At 55.4% G+C, this 23,450-nt stretch overlaps 3 protein-coding genes across 5 annotated transcripts in view; 1 reads left to right on the top strand and 2 right to left on the bottom strand.

Moving 5' to 3' along the window:
* DNAJC11 (DnaJ heat shock protein family (Hsp40) member C11) overlaps nucleotides 1-1,672 on the top strand; it is a 75,363-nt gene extending 73,691 nt beyond the window's left edge. Inside the window, exon 16 of the mRNA XM_081817391.1 lies at nucleotides 168-1,672. Coding sequence (XP_081673517.1) covers nucleotides 168-193 — 26 coding nt within the window. The 3' untranslated portion in view covers nucleotides 194-1,672. The remainder of the gene's footprint in view (nucleotides 1-167) is intronic.
* Nucleotides 1,673-2,261: 589 nt separating this feature from the next.
* THAP3 (THAP domain containing 3) lies at nucleotides 2,262-9,154 on the bottom strand. 3 transcript variants are annotated; one of them, XM_081817395.1, is made up of 6 exons: nucleotides 9,028-9,149; nucleotides 8,493-8,632; nucleotides 6,231-6,423; nucleotides 3,579-3,641; nucleotides 3,151-3,249; nucleotides 2,262-2,903 (listed from the first exon to the last, which is right to left on the bottom strand). In XM_081817395.1, the coding sequence occupies exons 2-6, from the start codon at nucleotides 8,537-8,539 to the stop codon at nucleotides 2,436-2,438; spliced, it is 870 nt and encodes a 289-aa protein (XP_081673521.1). In that variant the 5' UTR covers nucleotides 8,540-8,632; nucleotides 9,028-9,149; the 3' UTR covers nucleotides 2,262-2,435. The 3 variants fall into 3 exon arrangements, with proteins under 3 accessions (XP_081673521.1, XP_081673518.1, XP_081673520.1); XM_081817392.1 differs by lacking the exon at nucleotides 8,493-8,632 and having other exon boundaries at nucleotides 9,028-9,154; XM_081817394.1 differs by lacking the exons at nucleotides 8,493-8,632; nucleotides 9,028-9,149 and adding an exon at nucleotides 6,524-8,486.
* Nucleotides 9,155-10,062: 908 nt separating this feature from the next.
* PHF13 (PHD finger protein 13) lies at nucleotides 10,063-18,018 on the bottom strand. Its single transcript, XM_006745096.3, has 4 exons — nucleotides 17,627-18,018; nucleotides 14,922-15,023; nucleotides 13,143-13,677; nucleotides 10,063-12,715 (listed from the first exon to the last, which is right to left on the bottom strand). The coding sequence occupies exons 1-4, from the start codon at nucleotides 17,663-17,665 to the stop codon at nucleotides 12,489-12,491; spliced, it is 903 nt and encodes a 300-aa protein (XP_006745159.1). The 5' UTR covers nucleotides 17,666-18,018; the 3' UTR covers nucleotides 10,063-12,488.
* Nucleotides 18,019-23,450: the final 5,432 nt, after the last annotated feature.

Genomic DNA, 23,450 nt, shown 5'->3' with positions numbered 1-23,450 from the left:
GTGGCTGGGCCAGAAGCACACCCAGCTGCTCCTGTATGTTCCAGAACCATTTGAATCTCCGCAGCTTGTATTCTGCCTCTGGTCAGGTGATGGCTGAACCCCTTCGGTGGAAGAGGGCATGGAAACAGTTGCCTTTTGATACATTCAGTTTGTCTTGTCTTTCACAGCTCACAGGATCGATACAGATGGATAAACTGCTTGAGAAACCAGATTTACAAGAGGCTGCAAAAAATCCTTTCCTAGGAGTCTACAAATTCAGAAGCAGGGAAAAAACCCAGACATCAGATGTGTTTATTTTATATTATTCCTAAAGAAGGTGGTACCGTATCAATTATGTGGAGGGACACACAGACACCCCGCTTTCATGGGTGCTGTAAGTAGGACTGAGGTAGCCCCACCTGGACCAGAACCGCGGCACGGCCTGTGGCCATTTTCCCAAGGATCATGTCCCTGGAGGGAAGGGCCCTGGGCCCCGGCCCCCTAGGCTCCTGAGCCCCGCGTGCCGACTGCAGCCACCCAGTAGCGCTCGGTCTTGAGGTATTTATGGAACATCCTGCCCTCACACATAGGACTGTGAACTACTTTTCCTAAAATCCACACTGAGCATGGAAAACAAAATGGAAAGGAAGGAAGTTGTTCTCGTGAGCAGAGGTCTCCAGAACAAGTGAGCGTCTGTTAGTCAACTTCCCAAAAACCACTTTTTCCTGCTGAAATATTATTCAGTGAAGCTGGAGAGGATTGTGTGGGTTTATAAATCTGCTTTTTATCTGAGAACGAATGGTTTTGGAAATTAATGTCTTCCCCCCCCCTCCCCCCCCCCCAGAACTTCTGGAATCATTCCACTGGCACGTGGCTTGGGACAGAGTGGTATAATCCCCCGGTCCCAGGGCCCAGCCCTGTCACCGGTCACTTCCTCCCAGGGGCCACCTGTGTCCTTGTGGCAGAAGGCAGATGCGAGCTAAGCCATGTCCCTCGCAGCCCGCCCCCATGGCTCAGCCTGACCTGCCTCTGCCGCCCTCTCCCCCCCCCCCCCGACACTGGAGCTCAGGAACGGAGGGAGGCTTGGAGGAGAGGGCAAGCATGGGCCGGGGACTGAAAGGACCCTGGCTCCGGTTCCTGCCAAATCCCCCCCATGCTGGGAGAGCAAGGCCAGCCGGAGCCTCGCTTGCTCTCTCGTGCGCGGCCAGCAGGTGGCGCAGCTGCTCCCACGCCTCCTCCCGCCGCACTCCCTCCTCAGGGGGGACTGGTGGCGGCTCCCAAGCCCCTCTTCCTTCACTTGCCTCTTCTGTGGATGCAGAACATTTTAGAAGCCAGGAGGCCCTGACTGGTGGTGGTTCTGACAGCGCCCCACCCCCCAGCCCCGCAGCTACTGCTAAAATCAGGCTCTGCGGTGGTACCGGAGTAATTGCTGATACCCCCTTCCTCCAGTTTTCAAAAACAGTTCAGGTCGTCCAGTTCTGGAATATTTATCTCCATTTGATAAAGTTTTTCTCTGAGCTGCAGCTCTGAATGTAAATCGTGCAATAAGGTGGCGTGAACTCTGACTTTGGACGCGGCCGTTCGTTCCCTCCACGGCAGGTGGCTCTTTGGGCCCCGATTCTCTTCATTTTGTCTGAAACGGACTGTACAGAAGGCGCTCTCTTACCACAATAAACCTTTCCTGAAAACTGGGGATAGTGTTTCAGTGCATCCGTATGTGCGTTTTCAGGGGTGAGCAAAATACCTAAGTGATAAGAGCCCCCCCTCCTCACACCCTCATTCCATCCTCTGGCCGTCACTGTCGAAGCCCCATTTTTAACCATGAGGCTGAACTGGAAGCCGTGGTTCAGTTTTCCACATTAGACCTCTGCCTGAGAAACAGGAGTCCAGAGTCAGGAGATGACTTAGGCTAGGATCCTTGTTTTCCTGGAGGTCGTGTGGTGTGGTTTGGTTTGGTTTGGTTTGGTTTGGTCTGAGTGTTCCCAGATCCAAAAAAATCACCTCAGGTTTTTCGGAAACCTTCGGACACATCTTAACCAAGGGCTGCATAAAATGGAGCTGAAGCCCAGAGGCGCAGACGCCTAGTTCCCGGGGAACAGAATCTTCACCGACTGCATTTTCTGCTTTACGCCTTTTGTCATGAAAGTGAAAATCCTCCTCCGATTTCCTTGGGTTAGCGAAAGCAGGTACTACTGCAGGTCTTTTGTAAAAGCAAATGGTGTAACAAACTCCGAGAAACACAGGACCCCTGTCCGAGTTTATAAATAAAGGAGGAAAACCTGCAGCGTAGGAAGACACTTTATTCTGTCCATCACTCACCCCAGGCCCCGGGGAGGCCCGCCTCAGAACAGAGGCCAGTCTCAGCCACTGCGCCGTCACCCCCTCTTGTGTCCTTCCCTGGGCCCCGCCGCCCCTCGGGGAAACGCACTCCACCCCCATCGGCTCAGGACGCCTCCTCACGCTGTGGTGCTGAAGACCCCCGCCCAGCTTTCGTTGGAAGGACAGTTGGGCCCCGTCCCCTCCGGGAGGACCGAGTCTGTCCTGCCCACGGTCCCGCTCCTGTCCCGGGCCGATGCGGCTACACCTCCCCTGAGGTGGCTGGTGGTGGGCCTGGCCTGCCTCACTGTCGCTTCAGGGGCCACGGCCCGAGCCCCAGAGGCGCTGACAGGGAAGCCTGGCCGCCCAGCTCGGCTCTGCGGTCGCGGCTGCCCCGCTCTGTGGGCGCGGAGGCGGCCGGACATCCTCTGCATCACCAGCCTCTGGGCCTTCAGGCGCTTCCGGAGCTTTTCATTTTCCTTCAGGGTCAGGAAGAGTTTTGTTTTTAGGGCATCTAGGTCCAGAAGGGCGTAGCTGTGGTCGGACGGCTGTGTGGGGCTGGCCGGCTGACCGGGGGCCGGGGTTCCCTGCGGTCTCTGCGGCAAGCCCTGAGGACAGAGGCGCGTGAAGGCGGAGGCGAGCCCGGGCCCAGCAGAGCTGCCACCGCGGGACAGCGACAGGCGGGGGCCGCGGGAGGCCCGGTGCAGACTCCGCACAGTGCTCCTGAGATCCGGGCCGCGGGCCAGGGCGCTCGTGGCCTGGGCACCAGTTTGCCTCGCTCCGTCGGAAGCGAATCCCCGTGTGCAAAGACCGACCAACCACCTGCTGCCTTCGGCCCCAGGCCCCGGGCCTTACCTGTTCCGTGGCGCCGCCAGCGCTCGGGGGCAGCGCTTCGAGGGCACCAGCGGTCCTTCTCCCCGGGCCGCACGCTGCCGGCCCCGCCTCAGGCACGACCTGGGGACAGCAGGGCAGAAGTGGGCAGCCCACCGGGAACCCTTGCCGCTCTCCCGGCGGGGGCCGCGGCCAGGCACCGGCAGAAACCAACAGGCTCCCCGCCCCCGGGCCTGGGATCAGACCTCAGGAAGCGGGCCCGAGCCAGCCCTCCAGGCAACTTGGGCTGCCTGGTATCGAACAGGGAGGAAAGCACAGAATCCTGAACCCTGGTTCGTGAGGAGAGCATGACAAAGCCGTGCAGGCCGGGGGTCGGGGGGGGCACGTGCACCCCCCGGCGTCTGCGCCGAGGCCTCGGTCCTGACTCGGGGCGTGCCAGAGCACTCACTCACCTCCTCCTTGCGAGAGTCCACGTGTGCACCCCCGCCGGCCGGGTCCGCGTTCTGCCTCACCAGCTGCAAGACACACAGCACTGTCCACAGGCTCCCCGGGGGTGCAGGTCACCCCGAGAACGGCCACCACCCACTGGCTCACTCTCCCCAAAGCTGTCCCCAGATCTTAGGTCAGAGGCCCAGGAACAGGCCCCGTGAAGCCAGGGACCTGATTCCTACGTGTCCCCCAGGGCCTGACATTCTAGGCACATAGGAGGGGACTCAAATTTGACTCAAGGCGCGGCAGCCACCTAGGAGAGAACATCCGACTCAGGGCCTGCTGCCATTCCCCGGGCATCCCCGGAGCCGAGCCCCCAGCCACGGGGCCGGAACCAGCGGCCCCTACCCCTAGCTCTTGGCGCCGGGCACCGACAGCCCCCCAAGTTGTTAAACTAAACTCACTTCACATCTCACCACAAATGCATGAGAAGTGCTCGAGCTCCACTCGCAACCCGCACTGACGGAGGAGGGGACTGGTCAGAGGGCAGCGTCAGGCCATCAGGACGATGAGGTTCCAGACCCCGCCGCCCTGCCCCGTGCCCGTAGTTGACAGCACGTACCGTACACTCGGCAGTTGGTCAAGAGGCTAGATCTCACGTTACGTGCTCTGACCGCAATAAAAATCAAATACGTATCACCTGAAAACAAAAGGCCTTCCACGTCGGCGACAACGAAACCTCCTCGGCGTCGGGAGTAAAGCTGTGAAACAAACCCCTGCCCTCAGGGAGCCGACCAGAGAGAGAAGCTGAGTCAGAGCAAACGCACGTGTGCCACCCCCCCACCCGCCGCGGAGCCGCAAGGAGCCGGCCCGACGGGAAGCCAGGCGAGCGGGGGGACAATGGACAGCGGTCGGGGGGCCCTCCTCCAGGGGACGGGAACATGGACTTGGACAGGAGGCCACGAGCCTGCAGACGGGCACAAAGTTCGGACGGAGGGCAGGCGCCCCGACGCGGGGCCTGCTGGGCACATGCGCTCAGGCTTCCTCACCCCTGTAACCGCCTCCCCTCTCACTGCCAGTACCATCGGCCCCCACGGGTACCGGCTGGCCTTGCGCGCCCAGGGTGACGCCCGCACTCTGCGACTCAGTACACCTCTGGGACTTAGGAAATTCAAGATAATCCCCCTCAGGGCCTCCACGTCCAGCAGCCCGGGAGCTCTCCCCCGAGCCGCCCCACAGGAGCCACGGCCACTCCAATGGCCCGCTGGGAAATCAAACTCCAGATGCACAGGGCCAAACTCAGAGAATCAGGGCACCCCGTCCCCCGGGGGCTCAGCGGGCTCGGCCCTTGCCGGCCGCCACCCTCTCAGCCCACCGGGCCTGCAAAGGCCACCCGCTCTCGCGACCACACCCCCCTTCAGCTCAGGCCAACACGACGGCACACGCGACACCAGGGGCTCCAGCCGCAGGGAGCCTTCTCCCCTCACCCGACAAACCGTGGCCCCTGCCACCCTCCAACCAGCCAGAGCTGACGCTGTCGGCGAGCGGGCCCAAACCCCTTCCAGCTCCAAGTCTGGGCCCCGCGGCCCCCCGACCTCCCTCCAGCTCTCCCCCTGCAGCAGCCTTCCCTGCGCGGCCCAGAGCTCTCAGCCGGCCCGCCACCTGCTGCGTGGGAGCGGCACGGTGTCCGGCTTCCTGACCACAGCTCCCGGCCCCCGCTGCCTACTCGGAAGAAAAAGACAAGGTCTGAATGCAACACAGCCACCACCGGCCACTGGGAAGGTCTTCACTGTGCGGCCTCAAGCCACGGGACGCCCAGCAAATGAAATGCATGTAGGCGCCTGGAGGGCTCAGTCAGTGAGGCGTCTGCCTTCGGCTCAGGTCATGATGCCAGGGTCCTGGGATCGAGTCCCGCGTCGGGCTCCCTGCTCAGTGGGGAGCCTGCCTCTCCCTCTGCCTGACGCTCCCCCTGCCTGTGCTCTAATAAATAAATAAAATCTTTAAAAAAAAAAAATGAAATGCATAGAGGACCAAGCTTTTGGTGCACTTGCCAGTCAGCTGCTTCAGCAGCTTCTGGTTGTAGGGCGTGATTTGGGGGGGCGGGGTGGGGGGAAGAGGGAGAGAGAGAGAAAGAGAGAGAATCCTCCATCAGGCTCCACACTCAGCACAGAGCCTGACCCGGGGCTCGATCCCACGACTCTGAGATCATGACCTGAGCCGAAACCAAGAGCCAGGCACTTAACCAACGAACTGAACCACCCAGGTGCCCCATGCGTGATCTATTTTTAAAGGGGCTTTATTTTTTTAATTTTTTTTTAAATATTTTATTTATTTATTTGACAAAGAGAGCACAAGCAGGGGAGTGGCAGGCAGAGGGAGAAGCAGACTTCCCGCGGAGCAGGGAGCCCGACGCAGGGCTCAATCCCAGGACCCGGGGATCATGACCTGAGCCGAAGGCAGACGCTTAACGACTGAGCCACCCAGGGGCCCCTAAAGGGGCTTTAAATTGCAAATGACCTACAGCAAAGGTCATGGCCAGCAGGGCAGCTGGGCTCTGAACCCCGGGGGGCTGCCCTCACCGCACTTCTCAGCCTGCAAACACCACGCCCGCCCCAGCTGCTGGCTACACCCCTGCAGGCTGGAGCTGAAGACATTACAGGTGGTGCCGTGTTCACCTGCGCGGCATCCTGAAAGGCGAACACCGTGGGCACGGCGTTCTGCTTCAGGTTTTTGCGGTTTCCAAAGGCGCTGAAGCACTCGGGTCGGAAGTGCTCGGAGCAGATGACCGTGTGCTGCTTGGGCTTGAAGTTGCCCCGGCCGATGTTCAGCACCCATTCCTTCAGCAGCTCTGGGCGGCTGAACGGGAACCTAGGAGGCAAGGGAGACATGAAGGAATTTGCGAGGCTCAAGTTGGCACGGCAGAGTTGTGTGGAATTTTGAAAACACCACATGGCATTTTACTGGACACCTTGGAAAATTCAGTGACCTCGCTCTGTTAAACCACATCCAATTTCTGGAAGCTTCTGTCATGCCTGTTTACAGCATTCTCAGTAGGCAATGTGGGGCCACAAACGTGGCCAGAAAACCTTCCGAAGGTACACTTGCAGGGTAAGCCTGTTAGTGCCTTGGGGAGTCTGCCGTGTGCAGGCCCTGCCCCTGGCTCTGGGAAGTAGGAACGAATAAGTCTCACCCTCATAGAGCCTACATTCTGGGTGTAGAACAGGAAAACAGACAGTAAACCAAACAGACATAGACTGCGTAGCAATCAAGTAGGAAGTGGTCAAGAAGGCCTCCTGAGAGGTGACATCTGAGCAGAAGCCGCAGGAAGGACAGCGAGCCATGTGCGTATCAGAAGGAAGAGCAAGTGCCAAGGCACTGTGACAGGGGCCCCCAGCATGTCGGGGTCGTGGTCAGAGGCGGGTTTGGCTGAGAGGGTGGGAGCAAGAGCAGGGGTGAGGACCTCAGGAGGCAGGCCTCGGGCAGGTGGGCAGTCCCTGGAAGCTCTGGGCCGAGGGTGAGAGAGGAGGGTGGGCACCTGGTGGCTGCGCCCCGGGTGTCAGCGGAGGGGTCATGAGCAGGCAGACCTGGGATGTATTTCGAAAGCTGGTGCAATAAGGTTTGCTTGTGAGCCGCAAAATAAAGAGAAGGAAGGAGTTTCGTGTATTAAGATGGGAGGGGAGGTACTGTAGGAGGGGCAGGCCTGGGGGATCAGAATTTAGGTTCTGTTTGTTAAATCTGAAGTGCCTTTTACATGACCAAGTGCTGAAGTGCAGCAGCAAGGGACACGTGTCAGGAGACGTCAGCGTGGGGACCATCCCTGTGTAAAGGGTGGTGAAGCCTGGGGGAAACTGGAGCCCTGGGGAGTGAGTGTGGATGGGGAGGACACAAGGCCATGGCCCTCCCCCAAAGGGCTCCAAGGCTAGCGCTGGAAAGGAGGAGGATCCGGCAAAGGAGTCCGAGAAGGGACACTGTGACAGAGGAAGAGGTCAAAGGGGGGCCCTAGAAGCCAAGTGGGAGAGAGTCACAAGAGGTCAGTGGTCGGCTGTGCCAAATGCTGCAGAGAGGTTGCTTCGGATGAGGATGGACCAGCACTGAGCAGGGCCACCGGGGACTTGGCAGAGCTCCTCTGCAGGAGTGGCGGGGGCCAGAGTCCGACTGGAATGAATTCCAGAGGTAGCCAGAGGCAATTCCACTCCTGGGATGTGCCCAACGGAAGCGAAGAGAGACACATGCACAGGAAGACTTGTCCCAGCAAAACTGTCCCCAGTCCTGTGCTTGTGATGGCCAAGATACGGGGGCCCCCAAATGCCCTTTAATTGTAGAACAAGTCAGTTCTGGTATATTCATTCAGCGGAGCACCTCGAGAGATGGGGAGGAAGGACGCCCAGGTGACTCACAGCCGTGAGTAGAAGACACAAGGAAAGCACCATGGTGCTGGACTCCGCGTGCCAAGTTCAACACAGGCCAAAGCGCCCCACTCTGACTGACAGAAGGTAGGATCCGGTCGCCCTTGGGGATGAGAGGGGACAAGGGGCTGGAAGGGGGTGCAGCGGGGGGCTCCCTAGGGGCTGGTGATGTTCGGATCCGCAGCAGTCACACAAGTGTTCGCTTTGCGGAATGGGTTGGGCTGTGGACTTACAATTTGTGTGCTTTTCTGTAGGTCTTATTACTTCAATAAAGACATTCACTTTGAGAAGGAAGATGGTGATGGGAGGGGCAGTGGAGACAGAGAGTGCAGCTGGCCTCGGGGGTCGTGCTCTAAGGGGCAGTGGCTGGAACCTGAGCTCTCCGGGGCAGGGACCCAGTACCCATCAGGGCCGACACTGGGAGCCCTGGGAGCGTGACGACAGACTCCAAAACCTCCCGCCAAGTCGGCGCGGCCGGCCCCACTCTCCCGACACCCTGGACCGTTCTCGCTCCTCCACTCCCCCACTTGCTTCCTGACAGGAGGCCAGGCCAGGGACAAGCCGAGTGGCCAGCGCATGGCAGGCACACCGACGGGCGTCACCGTCGCTCGTTCATTCGGAAATGCATTCAGCCAGTAGGTACTGAGCACCTGCTACGTTCCAGGCTGCATCTGTGAACAAGATCAAGTCCGGGGGTGGGGGGCGAAACCCCCAGAACTGCAGCGAGTGCTAGGGGCTGCGGGGCGCGGCCCACCCCGGCCTCCTCCACACGCCACCGCCCCGACCGACCGCCGGGAAGGCTGTGCGCCTTCAGCAGGTTGCTCAGCCTCTCCGACAGTCTCCCCACGCGCCCGGCCGCCGGTCACCCCGCCTGTCCCCGGGCCGCCGGCCCGTCCGCGAAGGGGCCAGCCGCACGCCCTGGGGCCTCCCCCGCGGCCGGGCAGCGGCCCTGGCGTCCCCGCCCCGCGCGCCAGGCCTCGGGCTCCGGCGGGGGCCGCGGCCGCTCGGCCGGGCCAGGCGGGTCGGCAGCCGGGCACCCGCGCCCCACGGCGCCCCCGCCCCTCACCGGTGGAAGGTGAGCTGCTTCCTGCGGCTGCTGTAGCGGTTGCAGCACTGCCGGGCCGCGCACGACTTCGGCATCTCTAGACGCCAGGCCCAGCTGCCCCTAACAAAGATGGCGGCGGCGAGCCTGCGGGGCGGGGCCAGTCGGGGGGCGGGGCCTGAGGACCTGAGCTGGACTGCGGACGGGGCGGGGCCAGGGAGCGGGGCCGGCGAGCGGGGCGGGGCCTGCGGGGCCTGCGGGGCCTGCGGGGCGGGCGGGGGCCGCCGGAAGGCGGAGGCGCGCCCGCCTCCTTTCTGCTCCCGGGTCACCTCCTCGCGCGCTCCCAGTGACCTGCATCACCCGAGTCAGGTGGGCTCCGGGGTACCACGACAAGGGGTGCTCCCAGAGTCAGCCCCGGCCCGACAGCCCCAACAGCGCCGCCGGTGCGAGCCCCACCCCTTCGCGAAAGCCCGGGGCCCTCACCTCCTTGCTTTGACGAGCCAAGGCACACCCACCAACAGCCTCGGACACCTGGAAACCAGAGCAGGGCTCACCGCCCAACCCGGCCAGTATTTCCAAGATTCTAAGAGGTGTTGGTGCGTAGATTCTGGCTGCTCAAAAGGAGGTACTAGTTGACTACTAGTGGGTCCCAGATTAGAGACGGGCAGACACAGCTGAGTGAGAGAAAGAGGACAGGCGATGGGGACCCCCAAGTGTAAAGGGGCAGAATGAGCACCCCTGGGAGACCGCAAATCTGCTTGCAGAACCTCGGAGGAGGCTGCAGCTTTTAACAAAGCAGGTAACCACTCCCTGGGGCTTAAGCTAATCCACAGCATGATGAAACTGCGAAAGCTATTCATGTCTATTCATACTGTGGTTTGATCCTGGAGAATTTACTAGAAAAGTGTATGAAAGGTTGTGGGCACGCTTCATCCTGCCAAACCAAACTCAGACTTTACCTCCCCAAGTCTCTATGTCATCATGGTTTGGGAGAGGTGATGAAGGGAGCAGAAACACCACTGTCCTCCCCCAGAGAAAACAAACACCTGAAGCTAGGCATGAACCTCAAAGTAGCAATATATTTATTTACAAAATATACAGTTTCACAGAAACAGCTTCGCTTTATACACATAAACTTTATAATCACACAGAACCATGTAAACGATGTTAAGTGTCTGGCCTGGCCAATGCCAATGGGAGAGGCTTACTCTTGGGGTGACATCTTTCCCTCCCCTCACTTTATTAGCCACCAACCAGGAGCCCCTAGATGGGCCATGCCTAATTTGCATAAAGCTGATTGCAGCTGCCCAGCTCAAGCTAACACAAAAACCAAGGTGTCCTGACTTCCTAGGACACCACCCACAGGGATAGAGATCTGTTAAAAGAACAAAAAGGAAATGAAGGAAACAGATCGAAATGACTATTGAGTACCTTCCAGAGGTGTCACCAGGCATCCAACCTTCTAAAAGCAATACAGCAATCGCCAGGCCTGGCAGTTCCGCTCTAAAATCACACATATTCTTAAATGCACTTTTAAAACTTCGTGGAGTTTTTTTAAAAAAGAAAAACACTTTGGAACTTTGGCTATTCTCATGGTGAAGACACTGGACAGGCAATGTCATGGGGCAGATCTTTGGCAAATTCCTCTCCAACTTTTCCTGGACGTTTGCCCTCATCAGAGCCAGACAGCTGTCTGAGGAGAAGGTGGTTTCTAAGCCCGCTTCTTACTATTTTTCTCTACAGCATAACTTCTCCCTTGGGGATCTTCACGATAAACTGGGTTTCAGAAACTATTTCTCTCTATTTCTGTGTTAATATAACCAACAGAATTAAAAACAAAACACAACAAAAAGCAGCTGGCTGGTGAAGCACGAACGATACTAGCGCAGAACATGGGCTCCAATCAGCCAATTCGAGTTCAAGCCCCCTTTGTGCCTCGGGGAGAGAATGTGAAGAGTGCCCCGGGGAGCCCAGCACGAAGGTGCCACATGAAGACCCCAGCAGAGAGACCGGGGGTCCACCCTGCTGTAAATAAATAGGACCAACTTGGGCATTCTTCCCTTTTCATGCTTCACGAGACACAATGTGTATGAAAACACACCCATCTACTTACCAAAAAAAAAAAGTTTTTGAGAAAAGTATTTGAACTGCTAAAGAGCACTGTCAACTCTGGAGAAAGTGGGAGCCTTCCTGTCCCTGCAGGCCCCAGAGCCACCGGCGGCAGCCCAGGGTACACGGCCCTCGGACAGAGCCCTGTGCAAGCTACAGGCACAAACTCCTGGGCTTCTCCAGGCCGGAGGCTCCCCGGTCCAGGGTCCCAGTTCAGATCGAAGGAAGTCTGCACAGAACAGTGGTATATTCCTGGAGGCCAATGTTATCATACCGCTCACTCGCCAATTTCAAAACAAAACAAAAAAACAAAAAAAACAAAAAAGGCTTCAAATCCTAACCTTGCCCCGGGAAACCAGCAGGCCAGCCTGTCTGAGGGCATCCTAAGAATCAACCACAGGAGAGGCCTTCCCTTCGAGTTTTCTCTACCTCATGAAGTAGAGGAACGCCGTTCCCGTGACTGCCTAACCTTTACGTTGCTACTGGAACAAGGTGAGGGAAAGAGAGGAGGACAGAATCCAAGTGCCCTCTCGCTTGAAAACAGCTCGCCTGGGCACCCCTAAGACCTCATACACCAACTGGAAAGGGCACCCCGGCAGAAATCTGCCAATACTTTTGGCTATATCGTGCAAAAAAGACAGGTTTTTTACATCGTGCAAAACAGGAAACTGAGTTATGAACACGGGCCACCTCAACCCCCCCAACCAACCCCTTTTCCGCCAAGAAGTGGCCACACACTGTCCCTTTTAAACAAACAGAAGGAAACCGAGGGATCACTAGCTAGCCACCGCCGCAGGGCTCCGTTCAGAGCGAGACCAGAGGACTCTAGCTGGCAGCCTGCAGGGACAAACAGACAGCAGCTAAGGCAGGGAGAGGGCAGGCCATGAAGGTAGGGGCAGCTAGATGGTTGCTGTACAGACACTTACGGTCAAAGACTTACACTTGGGAAAAAGCTTACACGTATGGCTGTTCATTAACAGGCCTGGGAAACTGAACATCTCCTCTCCCAAGACAGCGGAAGCAGGAAAATAGCTAGCGCTGGTTCCAGCCGGCGGAGTTTGTTAACAATGATAGCAAGAATTCATTAACTACCACATACCCTCACTTTCAGCTGAACCGAACCCACTGTACTTGGGTGGTGAGCCCCCCTCCACTGCAGAGAACACAGCTCTAGCAGCAGCTTTGGCCAACAAGGATTTTATTCAGTCACTGGCAGATACAGGTCCTACCCCGGACAGCCCGCCCTTTTGCTTAGGCACCTGAATGGCAGGGGTCTGCCCGCACCAGAGCTGAGAGTTCTGTGCTCAACTAAGAGGAGCCAAAAGGCCCCTCGTCCCTTCTGATTCCTCGCCCATGCTCTCCTCGCTCACCAACAGTCAGTCCAGAAACAGTTTCCGCGAGCCCATTCGGGAACGGTTGGAGCGGCGGATGTCAAACTTGGAGTCCCGGCACTTTTGGCAGACAAACACTTCCGGAACATTGGACTTCCGTATTTTCGCACAGGACAGGTGAATCCAGGTATGGCACTCGTTGCACTCTATCATAGGGCGGCCAGCAAACGGCTTCATGCAGAAGCAGGTGACGAGGTCCCAGGAGTCGTCATCTGAAGGGAGAGACACGTGTGTGAAGAAGAGAGCAAACACTGCCTGCACTCCCTCCCCCAGCGAGGTCCCTCCCCCAGCCCCCGGGGGTGCGAGGCGGGGGGGGAGCAGAGCAGCTGAGCTGCAGTGAAGCCTGATCCTCAACACACACACACTGAAGGGCAGGGCAGTGGAGTAAATGCGTGACCAAGGACACTGAAATGTGTGGCACCAGGAATTAACCATGAGATGTTTACTGAGAAGCTGTATTTATTTTTATATTTTGAGGCCTGTCCTGGAATCTCAGCTGTTTCTAGCTGCAATCACCCCCTTTCCAAACATCTCAGTGCCCCCCCTTCCGATACCGTTCTCTCTAGGGGTGGTGGGCACACTCTGCTGTCACCCTCCAGGGAAGGGACCGCTCTTCGGACCCCCTCAGGGGCCACTCACCCGAGTCCACCATTATGTCCTCATCATTGCCAGTGCTGTCCTCGTCCCGGAACACCACCTGCTTTCCCTGCCGGACAATAGTCCGTTTGCCTTCAGTTTTTATTTCTTTGACCTGATCAGGTGACACCGTGACACAAGATCCACTGGAAGGAGTATCGGAGTCCCAGCCCGAGCAGGGGTCGCCGGGAGCCTGGGGAATATCCTGCAGGGTGGGACTCGTGGGGGTCTCCACGTAGGGGTCAGCGGCTTCCAGCTTCAACAGGCTCCCCATGTACCCCTCCTTCACGGGCACGTCGCTGTCCCTTCGCTTCCTCTTCTTCTTCTTCTTCAGCTTGTCTGTCTTCTTTCTGTCCAGCAGGAAGTTACTGGGCTTGGCTCGCTGCAGGAGGGTGGGCTGCAGGTGGCCAAAGCAGCGGTCGGAGACCGGCAGGGGCACGGCCGACGCGATGTCAGTGAAGCCCGTGTCCCAGCCGTCGCTGTCAATGGTGCCAGCTGTGCTGTTGGCAGGGCTGGGGCTGCTCCTCAGAGGGAGCTCCTGAAAGGACAGAAGCACAGGTAGCCGGGGCCGAGTGGTATGACTAGTCCCCGGCAACAAGGGCTGGCCCCAAGCAGAGCTTCCCAGGCTCCGCACCCCCACCCTCCAGCCAGGTCAGGACTACAGACGAGGGCTATCAGAACCGTGACCTTCTCGGCTCTCGTAAGCAGTGCTCTTTAGGAACGGTGTCATGAGTACTTTACTATGACCTTCCAGATAGAATGTGAACCCACCAGGAGGAAAACCTTCCCTTGCTGAGCCCTCAGCCCCTGTCCCAGAGCCAGGAACTCATTTGATGCCCAGTAAGTATCTAGAAAGATGCCAACACTACCCTCTCATACCCCCTTATCTTTCCCGGATTGTAAAATCTCCCTTCCATTTGCGGCCCCAAGGGTTGCATTTTTTTTTTTAATTAAATGAATTTAAATTAGTTTTGAGAATTTCCTGACACTCTTTCTAAAAACTGGAGATACCCCCAAATATTACAAAATCAAACTAGGTAATTACTGCCCCAAAGCAGTGAGCTAATCCCTACGGCTCCTTCAGACCATTCAAGCATTTTATTTGCAAATAGTGGCAACATTCTGCGTGGCACAAAGAGTGCATTTATCCACGTACACAGCAAACAGAAACGATAAGCCAATGCTGGGGTTTGGTCTCCCAGAAATACCATATTCCTTTCTTTTTAGCCCTGTACAAGTTTGAGCACCGTGACAATAGTGGTCCTCAGTCCTACCCTTTAGCAAGAAAAAAGAAAAAAAAAAAATCCTTTAAAATTCGGGATTTTGGCCCCAAGTCCCTGAAGATTCTGTAATATGGTGCGCACAGCAACCGGGGAGCTGCTCACCAGGAAGGACAGTGTGGACCAGGCCCAACCATCCGGTTGAACCCCAGGCCTGGGCCCCAGCATCCGCATCTGTAAAATGGGGATCAACAACAGCACCCATCTCATATATTGTAAGGGCCAAGAACACTGCCCAGCCACTGTAGGCACTCAATAAGCCCTGGAGATTCAGAGCACATGGACATCAAACGTGTTATCTGCAAACCAACACTCCAAGTTTATTAAATCCTTTCTAGACAAGCCTGCGTTTTCTATCAGACTTTTAGGAACCACCTCCCAGGCTGGGCTAACTTTTTAAGAAAGGTTTCTACCTGAAAGCCATCTGGCATCCCCCAGCAGCCCCCTCCCAAACCCCCACCCCGCCAGTGGTTTCACTGCCAGCAGAAGCACTGAAGATTACCTCCTTTGGATAAGGAATGTAGCCGGCATAGGCCAAGACAAAGGTGCAGAATTTGTTGAAATCCTCCACAGTCCTGCGCCTCTTGTAACTGGGGGAGCACTCCTGTTAGCAGGCGAGAAAAGGGGTGTATTTGAGAGTAGGCACTTGTAGGTGGAATCCAGAAACAAAACTAAGCCAGCTGGAGCTTTTATTGTCAACCACTCGAAAATATACTGCTACATTTACAAACACTCTAAGAAACAAGATAAGGTAGGTTTGGGTCAAGAACTAACACTGCGCTCAGAAGGCTGAGGGAGGGGGATTGTGATGTTATGCCAAGTACACTGGGAAACTGGGCAGGAGATAAAAACGTAGGAAAGTCTACTTCTTAGTGCTCCCGTGGCATTTTCCAACATTATCTATCACGCTCTGGAGGCCTATCAGGAGCTCTAATAACTACTTTTTTGCTACAGATTTTCCATTTTGAAAATAAAGTCCAGCTGCAGCTGTAATCAAAGTATTTTAAGTGATTTCAGAAGTCAACTGCTCCTGATCCTATAAAGCTCGCTCAGGCCTGAACCCTCCCCAGCCAGGGCTGTGTGGCCCCCTCCTCCTAGCACTCCCCACTTCTCCCTCCCCTGCTGCAACACCCAACATCCAGGGGGCCAGAACCCGAATGTTCTCGGACTCAGAAAATAAACCAGAAATGCTCGGGCTGGGGGGCGCCTGGGTGGCTCAGCCGTTAAGCGTCTGCCTTCGGCTCGGGTCATGATCCCAGGGTCCTGGGATCGAGCCCCATATCGGGCTCCCTGCTCCGCGGGAAGCCTGCTTCTCCCTCTCCCACTCCCCCTGCTTGTGTTCCCTCTCTCCCTGCGTCTTTCTGTCAAATAAATAAATAAAATCTTAAAAAAAAAAAAAAATGCTCGGGTTGGGTTTACTTGCACCTTGAAGATGAAATACGAAAGGGTTTTGGCTTGTGTGTCCTGTCTCCATTCAATCTAGAAATGCCCTCAACAAGAAGGGTTTTTCTCCTGAGGAACAGCAGAGAAAGAGAGGAAAGGGAGAAAGAACCCTTATTTGCTACTAAGCAAAACAACTCTGCTTTATTTCGGCTTATTCGACTAGGGTTATTTACTGAAGTCTCCTTTAAGCACTTTAGTACCCACCCCAACCTCATCCTTACGTGCTCAGCTACCATTTCCAGGGCCCAGGGTCCCACTACCCTGCAAGGACGAACGCGGGACAGGAAATTGGGGGGTGGGTTCCTGGACCCAACCCAGCCCCTCCCCAGGACCGAGGGCCAAGAAAGCGGCCCGGTAGCCGGCGTGCTGCCCGCAGGTTTCCTTCCAAAGGGCTCCACTTCTTATTTTCTCAACTTGGTTCTAGCAGACCACCTCCGCCCCCCACCCCCGGCCAGTCGGACCCCGAGGGGCGCGCAGGTTGTTGGAGCACCCGCCTCGGAGCGGTCCCCGGCATTTCCTGCGTCGGAGAGACCCTGCCCCCACACCCGAGAAGAACTGACCGCCCGCGCTCCGGCCGCGGTGGGAGGGCCGCAGCCCTCGGCCCTCAAACTCTCGGGGAGAACTTTTATTTAGGCGGGGAACACGCACAAGTGGGTCAGGGGCCTGGACGTGGAGTGGAAGGCGGCGGCGCCCTCGGGCCCGGGGCGGAGGGACCCGCGCCACCCCCGCCCCGCCCGCCCCGCCCGCCTCGCCCGCCTCGCCCGCCTCGCCGCCTTTAGGAAAAGCAGATGGCGGTGCGGCCCCCTCCCCGCCCTCCGCGGAAGCCGCCCCCCGCCGACACTTGGCCCCGGAAGGTGCGGGGCCCATCCCGCGGGGGAGGGGGCGCGGAAAGCCGGGCAGGATTCGGGGTCCGGGGCCGCTGGGCCCCGCGAACCCCTGAGGCGGCAGCGCAGCTGGCGAACGCGCCCGGCGCCGCCTCCCCCACCCGCCTGCGGCCGGACCCGCACCCCAGCCCCGCGGGCCTCCGGAGGGAGAAGGGACCGAGGCGGGGGCGCCAGAGGGGCCGCCCGGGAGAACCGAGGGCCGATCCCCGGAAGGAGGGGGAGCCGGGGCGGGGCGAGAGAGCCCGCGGCCGGGGGGCGGGGGCCCCGGAGGGGGAGGAGAGAGTGCCGAGGGTGGGGGGCTCGACTCGGGTGTTTACGGGGGTGGGGACCCGGCAGGACTAGGCCCCCGGCGCCGGAGGGGGCGGGGGCCGCGCGGGAGTCAGGGGGCGGGGCGCGGACTACCGGGCCCGGGGATTAAGGGAGAAGGCGGGGGCGCGCGGAGCGGAGTCCCCGTCCGAGGGGGACCGCGAGCCCCTCCGGGAGGGGGGGAGGGGCTCCTAAGAGAAGCGGGAACGCGAGGCGGCGGCGGCTGGGACCGAGTCCCCGGGGGCAGGGAAGGAGTAAGCCAAGCCGGCGGGGAGAGGCCGGGGGCCCAGACAGGTCCCGGGGCTACGCGAGGCCGGGGAAGGGTGGGCGCGGCGGCCCGAGGGAAGAGGCGCCGGGAGGACGCGGACACCCGCGGCAGGGACGCCGAGGCGAGGGCCGGCAGGGAGAACGGGGCACGGGCCCGAGTGGGGGGCGGGGTTGGGCGCCCAAGGGGGCGACGAGGGAAGGCTGGGGGAGGGGAGGGCGGCGGTCGGCCGGCGGGGGTCCGGCTGCCGGGAGCGCAGGACTGGAGTGGGGGTGGGTCGGGGGCGGTCGGGACGCAGCCCTCACTCACCTCCGGGTGGAAGGCGGCGGCGCAAGAGTCGGAGTCCATGTTCAGGGTGGGGGGCGGCGGCTACGGGAGTGCAGGGGCCCGGGATGCGGGCGCCGGGCCACCGAGCCGCTCAGGGCTGGGGGCTCCGGCGGCCGCGCAGAGCGAGGGCGGACCCGGGAGGGGTCGCCCCGGCTGGAGGTGATGAGGGGGCTCGGCGCGTTGCGTCCCGGGCTCAGTGCTCCCGGGCCGGCGGTTCCACGGCCGAGCAGAGTTGGCGATGCAGCTCCTCCGGCCGGCGCGGTGGGAGAGGCGGGAGAGTCTCTGCGGGGGGCGGCGGCGGCGGCGAGCGGGAACCCGACCCGCTCCCCGACCTGACGCCCAGTTCGGCTCGTGTCTCGGGAGGGAGGGCGGGAGAGCCGCGAGGGCTGTCGGGAAATGTAGTCTGTGGGCGACGGGAAGCCGAAGGCGCGGGGAAGGGCGCGGAGCATTGTGGGAGTAGTAGTCCCAGCTCCGCCTCTGAGGCGCACAAAGGCCGCCTCGCGGACTCCAGCCCCCATAGAGCTCCGCGGCTGCAGCCCGGTTTGTGGGGGCGGTGTCTCCGGGACCTGAGGCTGCCGGAGCGGGGGAGGTGCGGAGGCTCGCGCTGGCTCTGCGGTGGGGGAGGGGCGGCGCGAGTGGTAGCGCCGCGGCCTCGGCGGGGGCGGGGGCGGGGGCGAGGGGCGGGGGTCGCCCCGGCGGGTGGGGGCGGGGCTGACGGCCTCGGTCGAGGAGGGCGGCGGCAGCGGCTGCCGTCTCCTTTTGGACTTGGGGGTTCGTGCCCCTTTGTGGGGCCGTGGTCCCCGCGGCGGGGGCGACGGGCGCTGACGTCGCGGCCGCCGCCTGGGCTCGGACCCGGCGGGGCGAACTTGTTTTCGCGGCCGGGGTATTCTGGCCGGCTCCTCCTGTCCCGGGGATCCTGGGACGGCGGGACTGAGGATCTCCTGGTGTCTGTAGGATCCACTTTGGGGTGTCGAGTAACTGCGTTTTTAAAAACTCTGTGCCAGGGTTATCAGTGTTTTGGAAGATGTTAGTCTTAAATTCGCTTTTTTTCTCTCTCTCTTTCCTCTCTGCTTGATCTTGGGACTACCCCTGTTTTCTCTAATTGAATTATCTTCCGAATGTATTCCTCACAGCATTACACCAGTGGGGTGAGGGGAAAACGTGGTTGAGAGATCTGGTATTGACAATGATTTTACTGATGCTTGATTGAGTTTGCGGTGTTTAAATGCTGGACCGCAGAGTATTTTACAACTTTATATGTTGAAGATTGATTGACTCTGAACACTTAGTTGAAAATTATCTACTCTGATAAAATTACCATTGGAGGCCTGACATTTTTGAACATTTTTTTTTTTTTTTTTTTTTTTTTTTAAAGATTTTATTTATTTATTTGAGACAGAGAGAATGAGAGACAGAGAGCATGAGAGGGAGGAGGGTCAGAGGGAGAAGCAGGCTCCCCGCCGAGCAGGGAGCCCGATGCGGGACTCGATCCAGGGACTCCAGGATCATGACCTGAGCCGAAGGCAGTCGCTTAACCAACTGAGCCACCCAGGCGCCCCATTTTTGAACATTTTTGATAACCATTTGAAAGGAAAAAATCTATAAATGTTCAATAACGTTTGGTAGCTTCGAAGGCGAACTGCGTTAAAGAGGAGGGACGTAAAATTTTAAGTTCGAATCAGGAAACTGACTTCTGGACCCACTAAATCAGAAAAGATGATTGGAAGAACCTCTAGGAGATTATTTCAAAGGGAGTGAATGCCTCGCTGGTTGACTGTTGCTGTTTAGATTAAGATAATTCTGAAGGAAACTACTGGTTAAGAGACTGGGTTTATCTCAGAAATACTTCTCTGAGCCTCAGCTTCCTAAACTATAAAAGTTTTATCGTAGTTCCTTTCTCCATAAATGGTAGTTTACTATTGTTGTTGTTATCTTTTAATGTTATTTCAGCAATGCCTTACCGGATTGGAGGACTCCCCAGCGTGGATAACAAATTGAGGTGCTCTAGAAAGTTAGTAAGATTAAAAACAGACATTGGACTTGGCCTGTGGAAACATCACCAACAACTTCATAGAGAGTTGTCACATTCAGGTGATTTAGCTAGATTTAGAATGTTACCTGATGACTGTGGCCAGAGCAAATGCCCTGAGGTCAGCCAGCATTGCCCAGGGCCAGATTACCAGGAGCAACTTGTTTTGCCTGAGTAAGAAAGGGCCACCATGAAGGATATTATCATATTGTTAGTTTAAAGGTGTAAATGCCAAAAAGAATATTGACTGGAGGTGAAGTACAAATAAGAGGGAATTTTTGTAACTGATAATTGTTGGCAATGATGTAATTTTCACGTAGGAAATATTAAATCCCCTTCCCATTAAGACAGTGAAATAAAGAATTTGTTCATAATAATAATGGACTTGAAGACAAAACCCTAGAATTCAGGGATCTATATTGAATGGAACCACTCAGTCACACTGAGGAAAGAACATTCCAGACCTGGGTTGTGTCATGTAACAGTGATAACTTTTGCTCAGAATAGGTATTCAATATTTATATATATATATATATTTAAGATTTTATTTATTTATATGACAGAGAGAAAGAGAACAAGCAGGGGGAGCTGCAGGCAGAGGGAGAGGGAGACGCAGGTTCCCCACTGAGCAGAGAGCCCCATGTGGAGCTCAATGCCAGGACCCTGGGATCATGACCTGAGCCACCCAGGCGTCCCGCAATAGATATTTCTTGAGTAAGTGATTCATAAATAGTAGTTCTTAGTACACAGATGTGACCAATACTACTTGATGTAGTCTGCTTGTTTCCCTGCCTGCCACTCCAATATTTTCATGGAGGACCTTCTTGGCCTCCGTCCTTTGATTCCCCTTAGAAATTTAGCCCTTTGGAGGAGATTTAGACATTATATCTACCATCCCATCCCTAGACTCAGGGAAGGGCTAGAATACCAATAACTGACCCAGATTCAATAGCATAATATGTACACGTGGGGAAATGTAGTTGGTTTATCTAGTCTATTTCTCAGGTGTCCTCCACTACACCTGGGCTCCAGGGGGCAAATTTGGAATTCAAGGATTAATGCAAGAGCATTAGCCACAGTAGCCAGATTCTTGGGAGTCTGGGATTCCTTGTTTTCTGCCTAAAAAAAAAAAAAAAAAAAATTATATATATATATATTATAATCTGATGATTATAGTTATTTGGAAAAGAAGGAAAAAACCAATGTTAGACAGGTTGTGACAAGTTTTAAAATACTAAGAATACCAGTTTCCCAGTAAGTAACTGCAGAATGTAGTTATTTTAATTGGGTTACCAAATACAGTTTCACCTTTCTAAATCTCACCAGCTACACTACATTCATTTGGGGAACATTCAGGAAAGCTTTCTGCCTCCCATTATAACTCAGTGCTTGAGTGTGGGCATGAACATAACCAAAGGTTTGTCTTTCCCAGAAATGCTTGTTGGTGGTTCAGCTTTTTGTTCAGCTTTAATACTATGGAATTCCTGTGGATCGTTCCCAGCTGCAATTTTCTGACTTTCCCACTTCCATCTCCAGGAGAAGAAAAAAACGTGATAATTCCCCCAAATTGTCTTGTTTCAACTTGTAGTACCTTGACCACTGTATGAATATATATATATATATGAATAGTTTTAAGTCATTAATAAATAATTTTTAAACCATGTATTGTCAGCTCTTTATATAGCAAGAAAAATAACTTATACACAGAGATCAAATGAACTTGCTGTGTTACGGCTCATACCGGTAAACCATAAACATTAATAGCTAACACTATGCCAGATAGTGTTGAAATGTTTTGATCTACCGTATTATTTACATATATAATGCACTTAATAAATAGGGAATACTGTAGCGTTCCTTAAAAGTTTACATAGAGTAAGTTTTATTACAAGCCACACTTTAGGTGGTCCAGAAGCAGAAAAGAATCAGGGTGTATGATAGGAAAAAAGGCGCAATCTCTTTTTTGATGGTATAAATGCTAAAAAGTATGTGTTCCTAAATGTTCACAAAGTGGGGGGGAAGGAGGATAACAGTGGCTTTTGTAAAATGATCTCAGTGACCTCTTGTCCTGTCTGCCTAAAATTAGAATTCAGATATCAAAATTGCATAGTTTGAATGTTTAAAATGAAATGGTACCATTATTTGTTAAATCTCATTAAATTACTTTATCATGAAGAAGTTACTCAGGCAGAGACCATTTTCATGATTGTGGAAGAGGTAAATTTTTAAAACTTTAATGGTTGAAGTTTAATCTTTTTTTTTTGTCCGCACCCCCCAGCCCCCCAGCTGCCCTCTCCCCAGAAGTTTAATCTTTAAATACAAACATTTCCCCCTAAACTATGGGTCGTTGACTAGATTTAACACTTTTCTTACCCAAACACTAGTGTTTCTACCATGGCAGGCTGTGGAATGACATTTCAAGAGTTTGCCGACTACGGGTCGCCTGGGTGGCTCAGTCGTTAAGCGTCTGCCTTCGGCTCAGGTCATGATCCCAGGGTCCTGGGATTGAGCCCCGCATCGGGCTCCCTGCTCGGCGGGAGGCCTGCTTCTCCCTCTCCCACTCCCCCTGCTTGCGTTCCCTCTCTCACTAGGTCTCTTGTCAAATAATTAAAATCTTAAAAAAAAAAAAATTTCGCCAACTATATCAATCACATGGTCATACTTCAGTAAATGAATTTCTCACATTCCCATCTTCAACTCTTAAGGTTGATGAGTGAAAAAAGGAACTAGATAGCGTGCCTGGGTTAGTAGGTTCTTCAAATTTCCAAACAGCTGATGGGTCTAAATCTGTTTCTTTATTTTCTGACCAAATTCCTTTGTTGACTTAGATATGTACACATGGCTTCAAATGCTCCCCTTTTAGGTCCCGGATATTAATATACCCTTTTTCTCAAAAACTGAATTTTTAATTTTATTTTAAACGTATTATTTCCTTAATACACAGAATGGAAAATACAGGCAAGCACAAACGAAACAAACCTAACCACCTAGAGAATAGGTTACCTTCACAATTGTCTTGTAGGCATATGAATACAGACAACAAATTGGGTGATAATACCGACAGGTAGTGTACAGCTCGACAGGATAGCATGAATATCTTTCCATTTCTTTTTTTTTTTTTAAGATTTTATTTATTTATTTGACAGAGACACGGTGCGAGAGGGAACACAAGCAGGGGGTGTGGGAGAGGGAGAAGCAGGCTTCCCGCGGAGCAGGGAGCCCGATGGGCTCAATCCCAGGACCCTGGAATCATGACCTGAGCCAAAGGCAGATGCTTAACGACTGAGCCACCCAGGCGCCCCTATCTTTCCATTTCAATAGACATATGCATCATCATTCATCAAGACTTCCCAGTAAGGTTGATTTATTTAAATAGTTACACGAAACATTCACTATCGAAATATTTTTGATTTATTAAAGCTTTGCTTTCTGCAAGGTGGACGTGTTCTGACCCAGAGGGACTGGAGTACTTTTCCCTGCAAACATCCCACTTCCTGGCTACTCAGACTTTCTTGTCACAAAGCCTGTGCAAGTAAGCTATTGGCCGGGCTCCTGGGCCCAGGAATGCTGCCGCTGCCGTTAATAGCTGTGTGAACAGTCCATCTATGGGCAACAGGCAGCTGCCTGGGTACCTGAATGTTTTCTTACTTAGGCCTGTGCTTCCCATGCTGAAATCTGGACCAGATACATTCTCATGGCAAGATGATGAGATTCACGAGGACAAGGGAAAGCCTGCAGTTTGCATTTCAGAGATGAAATAAAAACAAGATGTCTTCT

This window comes from Leptonychotes weddellii, chromosome 4 (assembly GCF_054177405.1).
Source record: "Leptonychotes weddellii isolate Sample4059 chromosome 4, ASM5417740v2, whole genome shotgun sequence".
Lineage (NCBI taxonomy): Eukaryota > Metazoa > Chordata > Mammalia > Carnivora > Phocidae > Leptonychotes > Leptonychotes weddellii.
The sequence above is the reverse complement of the archived record's forward strand: the minus strand, read 5'-3'. Positions and strand labels throughout refer to the sequence as shown.